The following is an 18,590-nucleotide window of genomic DNA, read 5'->3' as shown; positions in this document are numbered from 1 at the left end:
GGAAGCTCACAACCAACCACTCAGCATACATGATTCCTACAGAAAACCCTTCCAACCACACATTTACCAACGACAGGAAAGGCGACCACAGCTGAGGTGGAGGTGACCTGCAATAGAATTTTGCTGGCACCACCGATTGCTTGATTGGTTTCTAAAGTCAAAATGACCGCAGGGTGCAGAGGCAGAGGCCCACGTGTGTCCAGCGGAGAATGGCCAGCTGGGTTCAATGTTCACATGACGGTGATTCACCCACTTTCAAGAATCAGGGGCATGGGGTTGGAGGGAAGCTAAAGCTATTCCTAGATACCGTGACCTACTTAGAGAGACGCCGTGCTTCTAATCTGGGCTCTGGCAGAGCTGCTGGGCAGAACAAGAGCAAAGTCCCTTAGAGCTAATGATGGGTACCAATGCAGGGAGGAAGGTCTTTAACAAAGTGGTATTTGGAGTAAATCCTAAATTAAATGTATGGTTTTTCCTGAGCACGAAGCAACGTGGATTATGAAGAATTATCACTAAGATTGGTACATCCCCCAAATGAAAAGTTCTAAGAGAAAAGCTGAGGGGAGGGGGTGAGGGAGGGGGACCAAAGCTTCTGACCTGTCCCTAAAAATGTCAACATCTCCTGGGGCAGGCAGCCATGGGAATGGTTTCTGCTACTAAAAGGAGCTACAGGAATTGGTTTCAAAACATGTTGTTTTCACTGAAAACTACCAACCTGAAATAAATAAATGCAAGGCAAGAGGTGTTTTCCCTTGAGTTTCTCTCTCAGTTATTAAAAAACTGGACAAAACTATTTCAAAACTAGGCTTTATATATGGACAGGAACATCCATTTTAACTTTCCACATAGATTATAGCTGAAGTCCCTTGAAGTTTTTGGTGCAAACATAAAAGTCACAATTTGTTACAATAAGCTGTCCTACGCGGTAAGCCACAAATGTACAAAAGTGAGAAGAATGTCAATCCCACTCTTTATTCCAACGGTGTTTTGTAAGACTTAACGAGAAAAAAAGCTCTGTCCATGAAAGGTATTTTGTAAGGCCGTGAAGAGTGAGCCGCTACGGGTCAAAATTGGTTATTTCCTTGTGCGTAAATCAAAATTATTTTATGCAATAACGTGAATGCTTATGAATAGCAAACTTTGGCTTCTCCTGAGCTACTCCTGGTTTCCCACCCCATCTCCACCCCCTCAAACAGACACACACACACACACACACTGACCTTCCTCGCACACACATGTGGGCGCATGCGCCCACTCACACACACACACACTCACACTCACACTCATTGACCTGCCATATGTGCACACACACTGACCTGCCAAGCACACACATGTGCACGCACACACACACACACACACACACACACACACACGCACACCCCCGCACGCACTGACCTGCCATACGTGCACACACGCGGACTGACCTGCTGCCCCAGGGCCTCGCCCTTCATGAGATGGCGGACCTTGCTGAGAATGCTCTGCTGCAGCTGGACCCAGGAGATGGTTCTGTCCTCCCTGATCAGAAATGGTGGCCCAAACCTGAAAATCCAAGGACATCGGGTTATTTCCGCAGAGGAAAAAAAAACACGTGTGACCTTGGCTCTATCATGGCTCCTCTCCACTGGCTCCGAGCTCAACACCAGGCATAACGCAACACTGCCCGTCAGAGAACCCTGCTGCCCCTGGAGACACTGAGGTGGGAACAGGCCGAGGAGACACAGCAGGGCTGGCAGATGCTGCCGTGCTCAGCGACTGGGAAACTCTCTCCCCACAGAGGAGCAGAGCAGGAGAGCGTTGCAGCCAGAGGGGAGCAGGGCAGAGATAAAGCCAGAGGGAACCGGCCCCGGCACTGCTGCTTTGTGCATCGGGATATCCTCATCCCTAGGGAGGTTTCACGCCCAACACTGACAGACTGAGAACGCCCGATGGGTCAGTTCTGGCTCAGCCATGAGAACTCCAGGCACATCCCTGACTGCTGACTGTCCTGGGACCACACCACACATGGTTTTGTGAGGAGTCCGTGGGTGAAGAACGGGAAGCTGCCCTAGCTACTTTGGCTCAGTGGATAGAGCGTCAGCCTGCAGACTGAAAGTCCCGGGTTCAATTCCAATCTAGGGTACATGCCCAGGTTGCAGGTTCGATCCCCAATGTGGGGCATGCAGGAGGCAGCTAATCAATGATTCTCTCTCATCATTGATGTTTTTCTCTTTCTCTCCCTTTCCTTTCCTCTCTGAAATCAATGAAAGTATTTAAAAAAAAAAAAAAAAAGTGAAGCTGTAGAATAAACTTTGTACAAGTCTCAGGTGCTGGGTGGGGACAGCACTGGGCCCCACTGTTGTGTGGACATATTGGGCTATTTGCCTAGTCCGCCACTCTTAGGCATTCAGAATGCTTCCAACTTTTTATTTGAACTGTGCTTGCTGATTTATAACAGGACGGCATGTACTCTTAGACACACACCTGGGGGTTCACATGACTAATTGTTCCTTTGGGATAAAGTCCCAGCAGTAGAAATGCAAGACCTAAGCTGCCCTCAGAAAAGCGCCTGCCCAGAACGAGTATCGCCAATCTCCGAAACGCCTTTGACAACCCGAAAGGGTAAGAATAGCATCTTGCTGCTGCAGTCAGAACTTCTTCTGGCACATGAAGCGGCATATTGTAACCTCAGCTTGTGTTTCTTCTGGAGATGGCATGTGAATCTCTGAAGCTCGTTTTACTAAAAGAGTATTTTTCTCACCTATCTGAGAGCTAGGCTTTAAATGATGGATCTGGATCCTTTATCTGTCACATGACACCAGTATGTTTCTTCTTGGTGCTTTGCCTTTCAAATTTGCTTTGAGTTCAAAATTGTGAATGTATTTACAACACTATCCTGTTCTTTTATAGACCCTGACTTAAGTGTTAAAATAGTTCCCACCCAAAGACATAAATATGCCCCTCCATTATCTTCAAGCTATTTTATGGTTCCCTTTGCTATAATCACATCTCTAATCAATCTGAAATTTACACATGTGAATTTATGGTGGGAATAAAAAAATTGACTACATAAAATTTAAAAAGAAATCAATTAAGTTGGCATTTTATATAGAATAATTCATTTCCTGCCTGGTAATATGAATTATACCATTTCTATCCTATACTTAAATATATTTTGACCTAGTCTGTTCCCATTGATTTAAATATCTATTCTTCTACCTGTATCAGAATAGTTTAATAAGCACAACTTCATTCTGTTCTAATAGAACAATCCCTCTTCTTCATTTTCCCTCCCCCAATATTTTCTGACTATTCTTACAAGCTTGTTAGTCCAGATAAATTTTACATTTTATCAATCTAAAACTTCTTTATTGGAGCCATATATCTTTTAAACATTTTATTTGGACTATATAAGGAAAGTCTCTGCTTTTGTGTATTAGTTATGTAGTCAGTCACTTTTCTAAACTTTTGTGTTACTTTTAATCATTTTCAAGTTCTTGGTTCTCTGGACAGTGGATCTGCAAATAGTTGTCATTGTATCTCCTTACAATTACAGAGCCAGTTTCTTTTTCCTTGATTTACCATACTGCCCAAGCCTTAGTACACCATCTGTATATATAAAAGCCCAACGACCATTACAGTGGAACAACCAAAATAACCAGTGGCTAAGATGCACACTGCAGCAGCCAACCAGCCTAATCCGGGTCCCAAGTGCCCCCTCCTCCCCGCCCCGGCCGTCCCAGCCTGCAGCCTGATCAGCCCCCAGCACTCCTAAATTACTGCCAGGGTCCCTGGTGCATGTACATTTAGTGAAAGCACAAGAAAATAATTATCAATCCCTTCTGTTCCCAGAGTCTCCAGAGGGAACTGCTGATACTGCAGCCAAGGTGTGGAATTCTCCCTCCACAGCCCACAGCCCCAGGATGCCTTCCAAGTTAGCCAAAAAGGCGACCTAAGCATTAACGGGATGGTGGCCCTTTGCTGAGGGATGTAGAAAGGCCGGGTGGGGATTTTGGGAAATTGCTATGCCTTGCAGATTAGGTGAACTTTCACTCTCTCTTTATAATCGGCATCCCAGAGGCTCCCAGGAGCAATAGCAAAGGGTAGGAACATTAAAAAACAAAAAAAACTTTTAAACAAACAGACGTGAAGATCTTATTAGGAAACTGAGGGCAGAGCCCTGGGAAGAACGCAGAAATCATTCAAGGGCCATCATCCATCTTGATATAGGTTTGCAAGCAACACATTAACAACTTCATCTCATGGCACATAAAATGCAAAACAGTTCTGTTGTGGGTTTTCTTTTGGCCATCCTTCAAGTATAATTAGACCCAGCTGGGGGTAATCTATGGCTTCCAGCATTAGACCCCATGGCCAGTCCTGCCCAATGGGACCCCATCGGAGCAGGCCAGCTGGACCCCACCCGTGCATGACTTCATGCACCAGGCCAGTGGTACAAAATAATAGTGGTGAAAGCAAGAATGATTGTTCCTGAAATTAGTTTAAGAAGCTTTCAATGTTTAATTGTTAAGGACAATGTCTGCCATCTGCTTAAATTATTCCAGTCCCCATTCCTAGTTGGTTAACCTTGAAAATGGGTGTTTCATTTAATCAAATTAGAATTATCCTAGACAGAATTCCAAGTACACGTGTACACATCCCAGACGTCACGTAAACAGGATGCAATGAAACGTACCTGCTCGCCTGCTGCCCTGACCCCACCAGGTTGCAGCAGAGGATTAGCACCTTGTTCTCCCTGTGGGCAGGCAGGGTCAGCCGCTGACCCGCGCGGGCTGCCAAGCGAGGGGACACAGACAGGCCAGGCGGAGGAGCTGGAGAGAGAGAACTACATTTGTATTCTTCAAGGGGCTACTTCGCTGGGTCACAACCCTGCTTCTCTCTCGGCCTTCATTCTCTTAACCACCATTAGGACACACTGGAGCACTTTAGGGGAAGAGACAAAAGGTTCTTGGCACTTGTGCCATCAGCACCTGGGACACAAAGATCATATAAATAGTAGAGAACCCTAGCTGGTTTGGCTCAGTGGATAGAGCGTCGCCTTGCAGAATCAAGGGTCCCAGGTTCAATTCTGGTCAAGGGCATGTACCTTGGTTGTGGGCACATCCTCAGTAGGTGGTGCGAGGAGGCAGGTGATCGATGTTTCTCTCTCATAGATGTTTCTAACTCTCTATCCCTCTCCCTTCCTCTCTGTAAAAAAATCAATAAAAAATATAAGTAGAGAATTTGTGTTCAGCCAGTAATTTAAAAAATGAGGGCAGAGATTTTAACAAACACTTTTCAAAGCCAATGTGAAAAATGCTCCAAAATTATTGTGGACGCTTGTACGCCTGCTCGGAGCCACAGAATACCCACTGTCTTCAAAAGCCAACGTAAGAACCACACACCCTTGGGGAAGTAGGGGATCTGGACTTTCCTCAGTTTCCGGTCGGTTCTCAAAATTTGACTTTTGAGGCACAGATGTGTCCCCTGTGATTGAAATGAGGGTTTGTTTCACTGAGCTACAGCGTAATCAGGGCCAGCCCATGTCCTGTGCCAGATTCCTTGCCCAGAGTCTCTCTGTTGACCCAGAACCGCCGTAGACACCTGTCCCCACACCTGTCACCTAGGCCCGCTGAGGATGCCGGGCTGGACACAAGATTTATCTGGGGAGATGGTGACACTGGCACAGGGTCCTTGACTGACTAATGGAGCCAAAATGTATACTGGCCTGCCATGCAAGCTTGTCGGGTAATGGCCATCTTAGCCAATCCAAAGTTTAGAAAAGCCAAGCATTGGGAAGTGGAACTATTAACAAAAAGTCATTTACAACCTTTTCGGCCACCTGCCACTCGAACTTATAAAATGTTTACTTTAGGCACGGACCTTGAATCTCTGAAGGCTGAACACAAAGACTAACCAGCACCTGTTCTGATTAATGCCCGTCAGAGTGTGCTCTCAGGACAGCAGCATCACCTGGCAACCTGTTTCACTTGAAAATCCTCAGGCCCCGCTCCAGGCCTAGAGAACCAGAAGGGCCCTGTGGGTAGGGCTCAGAAATCTGCTCAAACAAGCCCCGCGGGTGACTCTGATACTCACGAAGGTCTTGAAAGCCCCTGTATTCGTTGAATATTTTAAAGTAATCAACCCTCTGCACAACCAATATCAGAGAAAATAAGCCTCCCAGTAGGAAAACTAAACACCTTATGCCTCAGGACCCAATGAGTACTCTCTCAAACTCGAAACCCACAATATTCAAGCACCACTGTACCTGCGAGTGCCTCCTGGCCAGGCGGCGGAGGGGCGTGGAAGGCGTACACGCTATCTCCCTCCGCTATCGTGTTCAGGTCGTCTTCGTCAAAGAAAGACCGCTGGAGTCCACTGGGGCCCAGTTCAACCAGGATCACCTGGAATGAGAAGGATCGTTTTCCACCTCGATTTCTCCAAGGGAACTTAACAAATAAGAGATCTAAAAGCAAAGGGATTAAGAAGTACAAATTGGCCGTTACAAAACAGTCATGGGGATGTAAAGTACTGCATAGGGAACAGAGTCAATAATATTGCAATAACTATATATGCCCTATTATCTGGGGGTATGGTGACACTGGCACGGGGTCCTTGACTGACTAATGTAATGGGACATACATATTATTGAGCAATTTTTCTTCATTTCATCTCTTCAGGTTAGGGACATACACATTACAATTCTATGCTCTGACTGGTTATCATTAAGATGTCAACATGCAGCTCTAGCTGGTTTGGCTCCGTGGATAGAACATCAGCCTGTGGACTGAAGGTTCTGGGTTTGATTCCAGTCAAGGGCACATGCCTGGGTTGCAGGCTTGATCCCCAGTAGGGAGCATGCAGGAGGCAGCCAGTCAATGATTATCTCTCATCATTGATGTTTCTCTCTCCCTTGCCCTTCCTCTCTAAAATCCATAAAAAAATTAAAAAGAAAAAAAAAGACTAGGCCTTTGCAGCTGCGGCTGCCTCGATCCCTCCCCTCGCAGCCGAGGCAGCTGCCTCGAAGCTGTGGCTGCAGCCCCAGCTTTGTCTCAGAAGAACGTCCAGTCTAATTAGCATATTATGCTTTTATTATAGATTCCCCACCCCCCACAATTCTCACCTACTGTCCTACTCTCTTCTCTCTCATTCTCTCCATAGACCCCCATAGAGCACAAAGCAAGAAACATGGAGTTTTACCCACTTGAGATCCTTATAAAGTACAGGTCAGAGAGAGGGACTGGTGGAGGCAGGAAGGAGCACTGGGGTGACGGAAAGGCTCGGTAATCATAGTGTCTTACAGGATGTACATGCGGGTAAAATGTCAACAGATCTTAACCTTAAAGCATGTATACTTTATTGTATGTGCACTATTCCTTAACAAAAAGTTTAAAGGTGTTGTTGTTTTTTAATTTGAAAATAATCCCATGAGGTCTTTAAGGAAGTACAAAATTTCCCTTTCACAAATAAAGAAACAGAAGACCAATTACTTTGTCCAAGGTCAGAACGCTAGAAAGTGACTGAATCACAATTAAAGGCCTGTTCTTCATGCCACAGAGATTCTCACCACCATCACCTCTACCCTGTTACAAGCCCTGCCCTCCAAAGTCACAGAGAACCCAAGCCTCCTTTAACAAAGAGGTAGAGCATACCCAATCCCACTTTCCCCCAAAGCTCCCGTCTCGTGTTCCACATCCTCAGTTCTCTCAGTGGTCCTCACATTTCATTGATTATCCCTTTGTGGCCTGGCTCCTATTCTTGGGAGTGCAAATATAGAATAGTGGCTCAGGCTCTGAAATCAAACCATCCGTGTTCAAATCCTGGCTCAGCGGTGTGGCCCTGGGCGAGTCACCCAACCTCTCATGCCTCTTCTTTGCTCAGTAGTAAATGAGGACAACTGCAGTGTCTACTTCACAGGATGTTGTGAGAATTAAATTAGCCATGGAAACAAATTTCATAGAGAAGTACCCAGAGCTTATTAAGCACTGCTGAGGGGTAGCAATTGTGGCATTACTGTAGTTGCAATCACCACCATCTCCTTGGAAGGCAAAGGTGCTGTCTTTTTCTGGTTAGTCTATGCAAATGCCCAGAGAGGTCAAGACCTCGTCATCACAGACACCAGGATGACTAATCAAACAGAAATTCATGAATCACACTGGAGTCACCTGAGAACCAGAAATTAGCCTAAGCAACCCAGACAGCTGGCTCAGTGAGCATCCCGCCCTCCAGCGACCAGGTCCAGGCAGCCATCAGACCTCATCCACAGGGACGTTGCCTTCCTGGGCGACCATCTTCCTCAGGGCTGCCACCGTGCTGAGGATGGGCACCGCCAGGCCCACCCGCAGGAACCGCTGGCTCTGAGAGGGGAAGGCCAATGTGATACTCAAGAACCTGAAAAAGAAGAAAGAACTGAGATGAACAGTCACCAACACCACTGACATGAGGTCAAGTTCAGCACTTGCGCTTCTCTCTGCTTCCAGGGTGGGTCACTGTATTTCAGGTACACTGTCATCAGGTGGCACTGGAGAGCCAATTCTCCACAGATACCAGCTGAGTACTCTTCCAGCAAGTTAAAAATAAAAGGTGTTTGATTTACGCCCTAGCTGGTTGGGCTCAGTGGATAGAGCGTCAGCCTACCGACTGAAGGGTCCCAGGTTTGATTCCGGTCAAGGGCATATGCCTGGGTTGAGGGCTCAATTCCCAGTGTGGGGTGTGCAGGAGGCAGCCAATCAATGATTCTCTCTCATCATTGATGCTTCCGTCTCTCTCTCCGTCTCCCTTCCTCTCTGAAATCAATAAATATCTATTTTTTAAAAAGGTATTTGATTAATAATCTCAACACAGATCTACAGTCTCAAGGTTCTGTTTGTTAACTAGGTAATATTCAAGCTTCTCCTTTAGTCTGGTTCAACACTGCTGATGCTGCCCTCCTTCCTTTCTTAAATTCTGCATCCTACAGATGGAGGATCTCAACAGACAGAGAGCAAGAGAAACAGTATGGACAGAGGTGGGGAACTCAGGAAGAAATGCCACCATCTAATTTTATTATTATTATTATTATTATTATTATTATTATTATTATTGGTTAATTCTCACCCAAGGAGACTTTTCCCTTGATTTTTAGAGAGTGCAAGGGAGAGGGAGAGACACAGAGAGAGAAACATCTTTGTGAGAGACACATCAATTGGTTGCCTCCTGCACGCGCCCCCCGACCAAGGCTGGGGATCGAGCCTGCAACTGAGGTACCTGCCCTTGACTGGAATTGAACCCAGGACTCTTCAATCAGTAGGCCAAATGGGCAAATGCCACCGTCTGGATACCAGTGAAGGTGCCCCATCTGGGAGCTCACTACACTTCCGTGAGGCTGACACCGGCCAGGTCCTATGTCACCGTGAAGACCCGCTGCCGGGAAGCCTGCACTCGGCGCTTCCTCCGTACATAACGCTGGGCCCCATGTGGCTCTGGCCTAATCCTGACTCCTCTTTTCTTCTTCTCCTCTCCCTCAATCACCCTGTCCCTTTTCCTTTGGTCCTTAGAGAAACCTTTTCCTACACCTTCACAAACAGGAGAAAGGAGTGGGAATAAAGCAAGGAAAGGCAGGTGGTGACAGGTTTTCTCCGGGTTGCCCATCTGACCAACTAGTACCCACTTGCCCATGCCAGCTTCTCAGCGGGCCATAGATATAAGCCAGGTGCTGATAAACAAAAACACTGAGTATAACTCCTTCTTCAGCTAAGAGAGGACACAGTAACCTTTCACTTTACTCATCACATACAGTCACTGAGTGTCACCCAGCTCTAAGGCTGTTTTCTAGGGAAAACACTGGCTGAGAAGTAAGAGAGACAAGTGCAGCTGCAAGGCCAGAGGCTCCCCAGAGGAGGAGGGAGGTCAGGGGCACCGGGCACAGCGTTCGCATACCTGGTCTGGCGCAGGGGGATGGGCAGGGACACGCACAGGAACGGATCGAAGGTGTTGCTCTGCTTTAGGCAGTGGGGGCAGGTCAAGGAAGATCTGTGAGGGCAAAAACAGAGATGGACGTGTGATCACACCTGAACTGTCTGGTGGCTGCTCAGAAAGCCACATACATGCCCTAATTGGTTTGGCTCAGTGGATAGAGGGTCAGCTTGTGGACTCAAGGGTCCCAGGTTCGATTCTGGTCAAGGGCATGTACCTTGGTTGCAGGCACATCCCCAGTAGGGGGTGTGCAGGAGCAGCTGATGGATGTTTCTAACAATCTTTCCCTCTCCCTTCCTCTCTGTAAAAAAAAAAAAAAAAAAATCAATAAGCCGAAACCAGTTTGGCTCAGTGGTACAGCATCGGTCTGCGGACTGAAAGGTCCCAGGTTCGATTTCGGTCAAGGGCATATACGTTGGTTGCGGGCATATCCCCGGTAGGGGGTGTGCAAGAGGCAGCTGGTCAATGTTTCTGTCTCATCGATGTTTCTAGCTCTCTATCTCTCTCCCTTCCTCTCTGTAAAAAATCAATAAAATATTTTTTTAAATCAATAAAATATATATATTTTTAAAAAGTTACATACAGAATTACCATTGCAATTCCACTCCTAGGTAGATGCCCAGAGAACTAAAAACAAATATTTAGACAAATACTTGGACACAAATGCTCCTAGCAGCATTATTCCCAGCAGTCAAAGGGTGAACACAACCCAAATGACCACCAATGGGTTAGTAAACAGAACGTAGAATATCCACACAGTGGGCTGTCCCCCAGCCACAAGCCCTGACAATGCTACTCCGAGGCTGAAACTTTACGTTATTTATAGTCTTTAAGCCCTTTTAAAGTTAACGCTCCCTGCCGAAACCGGTTTGGTTCAGTGGATAGAGTGTCAGTCTGCGGGCTGAAAGGTCCCAGGTTCGATTCCGGTCAAAGGCATGTACATTGGTTGTGGGCACATCCCATGTAGGGGTTGTGCAGGAGGCAGCTGGTCGATGTTTCTCTCTCATCAACGTTTCTAGCTCTCTATCCCTCTCCCTTCCTCTCTGTGGAAAATCAATAAAATATATTTAAAAAAAAAAAAAAAAAAGTTAACGCTCCCTCACTTTAATGCCTTGAGAATAAAGCGCAGCTTTCATATTCCACCTGGATGCTCCAACTTCCTTCCTGAATCACAAAATGCATCGTTTCTTCCAAGACATAAGGGATTTCTGGATGCTATATTCCTGATCCCAAAGCTACACCGACTTCCTAGGGAACATGGAACAGCAGCCCACTGGCAGTCTGTTCCCTCCACTAGACAGCCCAAGGGTTCCCGCCCTGGCTGGTGTGGCTCAATGGACAGAGCATCCCCCCATGCACCGAAAGGTGGCAGGTTCCATTCCCGGTGAAGAGCACATACCTGAGATATTGGGTCAATCCCCCGCCCCAGTGGGGGCACCTGTGGGAGGCAACCAATTGATACGTATGTCTCTGTCTTCCCTTACTTCTTTCCACTCTCTCTAAAAAATCAATGGAAAAAATCCTTCTGTGAGGATAACAAACAAACAAAACAGGGTTCCCAACTCCTTGGAAAGCAGCAGCCCTGATAGTGGGTTTTCTGTTGAGCAAACAAAACAGAAAAGAGGGACGGGCAAGGACCTGGGAGGTTTTGGGATGTTGCCCCCGGCAACCCGCCTGGTCTGCTCCTAGCAGGTCGCCCTCCTGGATACAAGCCTACGGACGCCAACCCTGATTTCTAAAACAGACTCCATGTATGCAACGCTCACTCCCTCCCACGGCCTCTGATAAACCAGCCCTCAGAAAAACCAAGATAATGGTTTGGTAAAAAGCTGTGTGTCAGACATCAAGCTCCCGCCACCAGGGGGACCTGGCAGGATGGGGTCTCACCACCCCGTTTCCCTTCCAGTCCTCTCCCATGTCACCCATCACAGACCTACACACAGCAGAGGCCTGGAGAATGCATTTGTGTTGTTGGGAAATTTCCAAATCCCTGTCTCACACTTAAGCAAACAAATGGAAAGGAGTATTTTGACTTTTTTATTTTTAATATATTTTATTGATTTTTTACAGAGAGGAAGAGAGAGGAATAGAGTTAGAAACATCGATGAGAGAGAATCATCGATCAGCTGCCTCCTACACACCCCCCACTGGGGATGTGCCCGCAACTAAGGTACATGCCCTTGACCAGAATTGAACCTGGGACCTTTCAGTCTGCAGGCCGATGCTCTATCCACTGAGCCAAACCAGTTTCAGCGACTTTTTTTTTTTTATTTAATCTACTAAAACTGGCTCAGTATAGGCCTCTATATTGAGCCACGAATCTCTGTCAGGAAGCAAGAGATGTGTGGATTGGAAAAAAACATACCAGGGTCTAATTTTATCTTTAAAGGATAAAGAAAACCTATTGCAGGTACAATAAGGTACCGGAAGGATGTGAAATACAGCTGTTTCTCAGAGGATGAGGAGAAAGGACAGAGTGAGACCAACAGAGAGAGGGGTAGTGTCACTGCTACAGAAACTCGACGTTCCCAGCGACCCCTCCGCGGGCCTGAGGGGCCCTGTCACCCTCCAGTGCCTTCACGCCACCCTGTCCTCGTAACCCCCAGCGGCCCCAGGGGGGAAGGGGTAGGAAACCACCCGCTGCCCTGCAGTGTGCACCCCCCATCTCCCTGAGGGGTGGCTCTCCGGTCGCCTGCTTCTGTTGTACCGCCCAGCGGTCAGCTGCCACTCCATGCTGCTCTGCTCCCCCGGTTCCAAACACCAGGAAGGAGCCCGCGGCTCCGACACTGAACAGCTCACCGCTCTGACTCTGCCGGCGGCCAAATGCACCCTTCACACCTCAGACCTGTCCGGCTTCCCCCGCTCACCAGCCATGGAGCAAATGTCTACTCCGCCAGCCATCATGACGACGACACGTGAACAAGGTGTCACCTCTCCGAGATCTGTGCTGAGAGAGCCTTCTAATGCTCTCTGAGACAGGGACCAGACCAGATTGTCTACAAAAAGTGGGAAGCAATACACACACACACACACACACACACACACACACACTCCCACCTCCAGCCAAACCTCAATCCTCGGTTGTTAAACTTGGACATGTGTTAGGCCGTGGTCATCATCGCACAGAAGAGCTCATTATGTTCCCTCTCATCCACAGCTCCAGCACCCTGACAGTGTTCCTCCTCCTGTTCTCCAGCCAAAGCCAAATACTCAGGGGACCACCGTTCAGGGACCACCACGGGGCCGGCCCCCACGGACGCCGCAGAAAATCATTGCTCGGACCTGAGAAGCCCCAGCCTGCAGGGCGTCCCCAGCTACTATTTTTCTTTTTCTTTCTTTCTTTTTTTTAAAATATATTTTATTGATTTTTTACAGAGAGGAAGGGAGAGGGATAGAGAATTAGACACATCGATGAGAGAGAATCATCGATCAGCTGCCTCTTGCACACCCTCTACTGGGGATATGCCCGCAACCAAGGTACATGCCCTTGACCGGAATCGAACCTGGGACCTTTCAGTCCGCAGGCCGACGCTCTATCCACTGAGCCACACCGGTTTCAGCAGTTGTTTTTCTTTGCTATAGATTATCAGGCACAAAGCAGGTGTTGTTCGCTGTCACCAGGACATTTCGCTTCCTGCTCATCATCCTACCCAGAGGGCACGAGCAGTGCTCAGGGTCTGGCTGGCTCAGCTGTCAAGTCCTCAGGAATGCTCCCTGACTCCCCAGGCTGGGCGGACCCTTCATGATGCTGTGACTTTAATGAGAAATAGGTGTTTGGTCTCCACCCCTGCTCCCGGCACAGTGCTCCCAAACCCTTGAAATGTCCCGGTAAGAGCAACAATAAGGTGGATCTTTGGTTATTTATAACAAACCCCTTACAGCCACATCGGAGTTATGTTATGGAGGTGACATTTGAAAAGCCCCTAGATAGCCCAGGGATGGAGCTAGTTACCAGGGGGACCAACCATGTGATGGCGGGGGGGGGCACTTCCAGCCCCACGCCTCCTGGGGGAAGGAAGGCAGGCAGATGCTGAGCTCACGGCTATTGGTCCATACTCTAATCAACCGCCCCTCTATAACAATGCCCCCACAAAACCCTAGCACCGTGGTCAGCAAACTGCGGCTCACGAGCCACATGTGGCTCTTTGGCCCCTTGAGTATGGCTCTTCCACAAAATACCACGGCCTGGGTGAGTCTATTTTGAAGAAGTAGCGTTAGAAGAAGTTTAAGTTTAAAAAATCTGGCTCTCGCCGAAACCGGTTTGGCTCAGTGGATAGAGCTTCGGCCTAGGGACTGAAGGGTCCCAGGTTCAATTCTGGTCAAGGGCATGTACCTTGGTTGCGGGCACATCCCCAGTAGGGGTTGTGCAGGAGGCAGCTGATCGAAGATTCTCTCTCATCGATGTTTCTAACTCTTTCCCTCTGTAAAAAATCAATAATATATATATATATATATATATATATATATATATATATATATATATATATTTTTTTTTTTTTTTTAAGTGGCTCTCAAAAGAAATTTCAATTGTTGCCCTGTTAATATATGGCTCTGTTGACTAACAAGTTTGCCGACCACTACCCTCGCAGCGTCCAGGTTGGGGGACATGTGGGGGTGCTGCGAGGGGAGGGTGCCCCAGGAGGGCACGAAGGCCTGCACCTCCCACACGGCCTGCCCGTGCAACTCTGCCGTCTGGCTGTCCCCGAGTTGCAGCCTCTTAGAATAAGCTGGGATCCTAGTAGGTACACCATTTGCCGAGTAGGCACACCGTCTCACGAGTTCTGAGAGTCGCTCCAGCAAACCATCGATTCTGAGGTGGGGTCCTGGGAGCCTCGGACTCACAGCCAGGCAGTCAGAGGCACAGGTGACACAGGGGACACTCAGAGAAAAGCACGTCTTTGGAAAAGACTGGCTGCGACATCCAGATGAAAATGGTTTTCAAACCAGTGTCGTGTCCATAATAGAAGTTCCCATTGGAGCCGAAGGAGCAGCAGCACTTCCCTTGCGAAAAGGGGAGGTGGGAAAGCAGCTGAAGAGGACGAAGTACGAAGAAAGCAAAAGCAAAAGCAGAACGTGTGCTTCAGGGAGCTCTAAGAGTTATGGTGACCAGATGTCCCGCTTTTGGCGGGACAGTCCCGATTTTTGACAATTTGTCTTGCGTCCCGTGGCGTTTTAAAAAAGTCCCTCCCTCTTCCTCTCTATGAAAACTTAATAAAATATATTTTTTTTTTAAAAACAACACTGCAATACTTGAAAATATTCCTCCTTATATAATCTCTGAACGGTCACAGGAGAACTTTTCTGAAGTCAAAGGCTATGAAACTATATATATTTTTTATGTCCTCTAGAAACCATGAACTCATAACAACTTTAATTCTAACTGGGCTCTCTGGCAATGAGGAACCAACAGGAAGGGCCTCACCCAGTGCCTGCGCGCTGGGGAGGTCCTGGCCTCCCCTCAAGGGGCATGGGAGGCCCAGAGGCCAGCGAGAAGGACAGGGAGAAGCACTAGAGGTCAGAGCCGGAGAGTGAGTGGTTCGTTTGGATTAACAGTGGGAGAGAGCTGCTTTGTAATCTCAGGGTAAATCTGGCCTTGGCAGGCCGTGTCCAGCACAGAAGTTTGCTGACTCTCCACACACCCCCTCCTTACCGATATTGTGCTTGGAAGTGGCTTTGCACAAAGCTCTGACCTGGAGAATGCGGAGCCGATGGTGGCAGGTGGTTCTCAGGGGTGTTACTGCCTTCAGGCTGAAGCTGCAAAGAGAGGAAGAAAGGAAGCCAGTTAATACACCTCCCACCATGCCACCTCTTCCAGACCGCAGAGTCCGGACCTCCTCCTGGGCGGCCAGCCCTTCCCGGGCCTGGACTCTGCAGAGCCTGGGCCTCCAATGCTGCCTTTGCCACAGCCCCTCGCTCCCTCCACCTCTTCACCTTCCAAACCCCCCACAGCAGAGAAGGCGCTGGAAGAACAGAACTGCAACATGAACCTGGGCAGACACTCACCCACTCACCCAGCCTGACGACTACCCCTGCATTTACCACCTGGTTCTTTATCTCCATCCGATGGGCCTCCTGTGACCAGATGCCTCCAGGATGTCTCACTGGGACGCGCTGCCATGACTCCGAACACGTCCGTCCGAGCCAGAGTTCCCACCGACTGAACCTGTCTGTCCGCATTTCCCAGTGAGTCAGCCCCCGCACGGCCACCACGCACCTTAGACTAACGCCTAAGCCTCCTTCACTCATAGCTGGGTCTACTGCATCTCCGTGCATCCCCTGATGTTTAAGTTGCCTGTTGTGGCTGCAGCGAATCACCATACACCGGTGGCTTCCAACAACAGACGCGTATCCTCTCGCGGTCCCCAAGGGCAGACATCCAAAATCAACATCACTCGCCCCAAATCAAGGTGCTGGCCAGGCCACACTTCCTCTGAACATTCCTCGCCTCTCCCATCACCTCGTGGCTGCAGGAATGCTGTGGCCGGTGGCCACATCACTGCAGTCCCCAAGGCTAGCGTCTCCTCCAAAGAGCCAGGAAGAGGGAAGGGTTTGGGGTGAAGGGCAGCCATGTCTGAAACTTAATTTAAAACGCACCAAAAATACAAGATGAGGAAGCCCGAGGGAGTGATGAGGAGAGAGAAGAATGAATTAGATGGATAAGATGTGATTCAGCAATTTCAGTTAAATACAAATGATAGGCTCTAGGGCAGGGGTCCTCAAACTTTTTAAAGTGGGGGCCAGATCACGGTCCCTCAGAGAGCTGGAGGGCCGGACTATATGAACTACTAATCCCTACTGTAACACCTTGGCTGCGCTCACTGCCCAAAAAACCTGGCGGGCAGGATCAGACTCCCCTGGGGGCTGCATGTGGCCCGCGGGCCGTAGTTTGAAGACCCCTGCTCTAGGGGGTAGGTATGAGGCATTCACTTCGTATGTCATTCAACTTGTCCATGTGCTGGAAATTTTGCGTTACAAAATAGTGGGGCGAATAAAAGCGACAAGAACTCAGAACGGTCACTCTTACTATGTTAGGAAGCCCCCTTTGGCCAGAGCACAGGATGTGCAGAGGGAAGCAGGAAACAGGGCTGGAGAGCGAGTCCGGAGCCACGCTGGGCGGGGCCCTCCGTGCCCCAGAGAAGACTGTCTGGTTCAGTAAGCGGCATAGCAGGGGAGTTAAACATTGACCTCGGGGCGCACTGTCTGGGTCCAAACCCCTGCACTGGCATTGAGCCAAGGGGTTGGTTAGTCACCCTCTAGGCTCCAAGGTTCCCCAACTGTCATAAAGGGATAGAAAATGATAACATCTGTCTGACGGGACTTTCTTGAGAGGAAACGAGTTGATATAAAACACCACAGTGGCTGGCATAGTAGGCACTGTTTACAGGTTGTGGATGGTTTGGAACCGAGTGGTGGCTCTCACTCAGCAGGAGGAAGGAGGGTAAGTCTGAGCTATGGCGCAGGCTTGGAGGCTCCAGGGTCCAGTGGAAACAGGGTGAACCAGAGGAGGAGCTGTGAAGAGGAGGAAGAGGAGGGAAGGACTCGGATACCCTGTGCACGGAGCTCACCGCTGAGCACCTGATGGGGGAACAGAGGGAGGAAAGGGAGCAGATACGCAGGACCAGCTCCAAGCTTCGGACACGGGGCCTGGCGAATGCCTGATCCATGAACGGAAGCCGGAGGAAGTGGGTCAGAGAAGGGACGTCTGACAGCAGAGCAGCGAATGGCTCTGAGCAGAGAGCTCGGATGCAGGGCGCACGTGGTATTTTGGCTGCCTGGGATTCACTCTTCTTGGGAGTAGCCCCCTTTGGGAACACTGAGTCCAGTCCACAGGGAGGTGAGCAGGCTCTCAAACCAGGGGCCCTGCTCTCCCTTACTGAAGAGCAACCTAGACTGAGTCGACAACCCACAAGCAGAGCGATCAAAGGGCTGGAGACGGTGATGCTGGCAGAGTCCAGGCCAGAACAGCTCCTGCAGGGAGACCGCCTGCCCGGAGCTGCCGGCTCTCAGTGAGCCCATGCCTAGGTCTTCAGCCTGCCCTGTGCTCCCCGTGCCACCCCTCGGCCTTCTCACAAGTCCCGTTCTTATCTAAACACCCACCGTGGCACAGGCCGCCTCTGCATCAAGGTGGCAATGTAGCACACAGGGAGCAGCAGCGGATGGGGTCACCCAGGGGTAGGGCATGGAAGGAGGAAATCCTTAGCGTGGCTCGGGGAGGGGTGGCAGGGGAGCTCGCACAGAGCATGGACTACAGGTCAGACCGGGCTGGCTCCCTCTGCCAGGGCCCTGCCCGTGTCTTGGCCTCACTCCACCTGTAAAAGGAACAGGAGTGTGCCAACCACCTCAGGGCGCCATCAATAAAATCAGAAAAGATGACCTGTGTGTCCTGCCTGGCAGACAGTAGGTGCTTAATGCGTGTCAGCTTCCTGGTCCTCTCCCTAGCCTCATCCCTTCCTTACCTCTGTAGGAGCGGCTCTTCCTCTAAGACAGTGGTCGGCAAACTCATTAGTCAACAGAGCCAAATATCAACAGTACAAGGATTGAAATTTCTTTTGAAAGCTGAAAATAGATTTCTGCTAATGGGCCACGAAGTTTCAATCACACTGTACGTCCGTGTCCTCACGTGGTATCTTGTGGAAGAGCCACACTCAAGGGGCCAAAGA

At 49.1% G+C, this 18,590-nt stretch overlaps 1 protein-coding gene across 2 annotated transcripts in view; it reads right to left on the bottom strand.

Moving 5' to 3' along the window:
- USP43 (ubiquitin specific peptidase 43) overlaps window positions 1-18,590 on the bottom strand; it is a 44,536-nt gene that overhangs the window by 18,205 nt on the left and 7,741 nt on the right. For both annotated transcript variants that reach the window (XM_084863910.1, XM_084863909.1), the window contains exons 3-8: window positions 15,581-15,684; window positions 9,895-9,987; window positions 8,232-8,367; window positions 6,245-6,380; window positions 4,673-4,808; window positions 1,425-1,539 (exon numbers count right to left, since the gene is read on the bottom strand). In XM_084863910.1, the coding sequence (XP_084720036.1) occupies window positions 1,425-1,539; window positions 4,673-4,808; window positions 6,245-6,380; window positions 8,232-8,367; window positions 9,895-9,987; window positions 15,581-15,684 (720 nt within the window). The remainder of the gene's footprint in view (window positions 1-1,424; window positions 1,540-4,672; window positions 4,809-6,244; window positions 6,381-8,231; window positions 8,368-9,894; window positions 9,988-15,580; window positions 15,685-18,590) is intronic.

The sequence above is a fragment of the Pipistrellus hanaki genome, assembly GCF_964339955.1.
Source record: "Pipistrellus hanaki genome assembly, chromosome: 16".
In the NCBI taxonomy this organism is placed as follows: Eukaryota; Metazoa; Chordata; class Mammalia; order Chiroptera; family Vespertilionidae; genus Pipistrellus; species Pipistrellus hanaki.
Note: the sequence above shows the minus strand (reverse complement) of the source record. Positions and strands in the feature narration are given on the sequence as shown.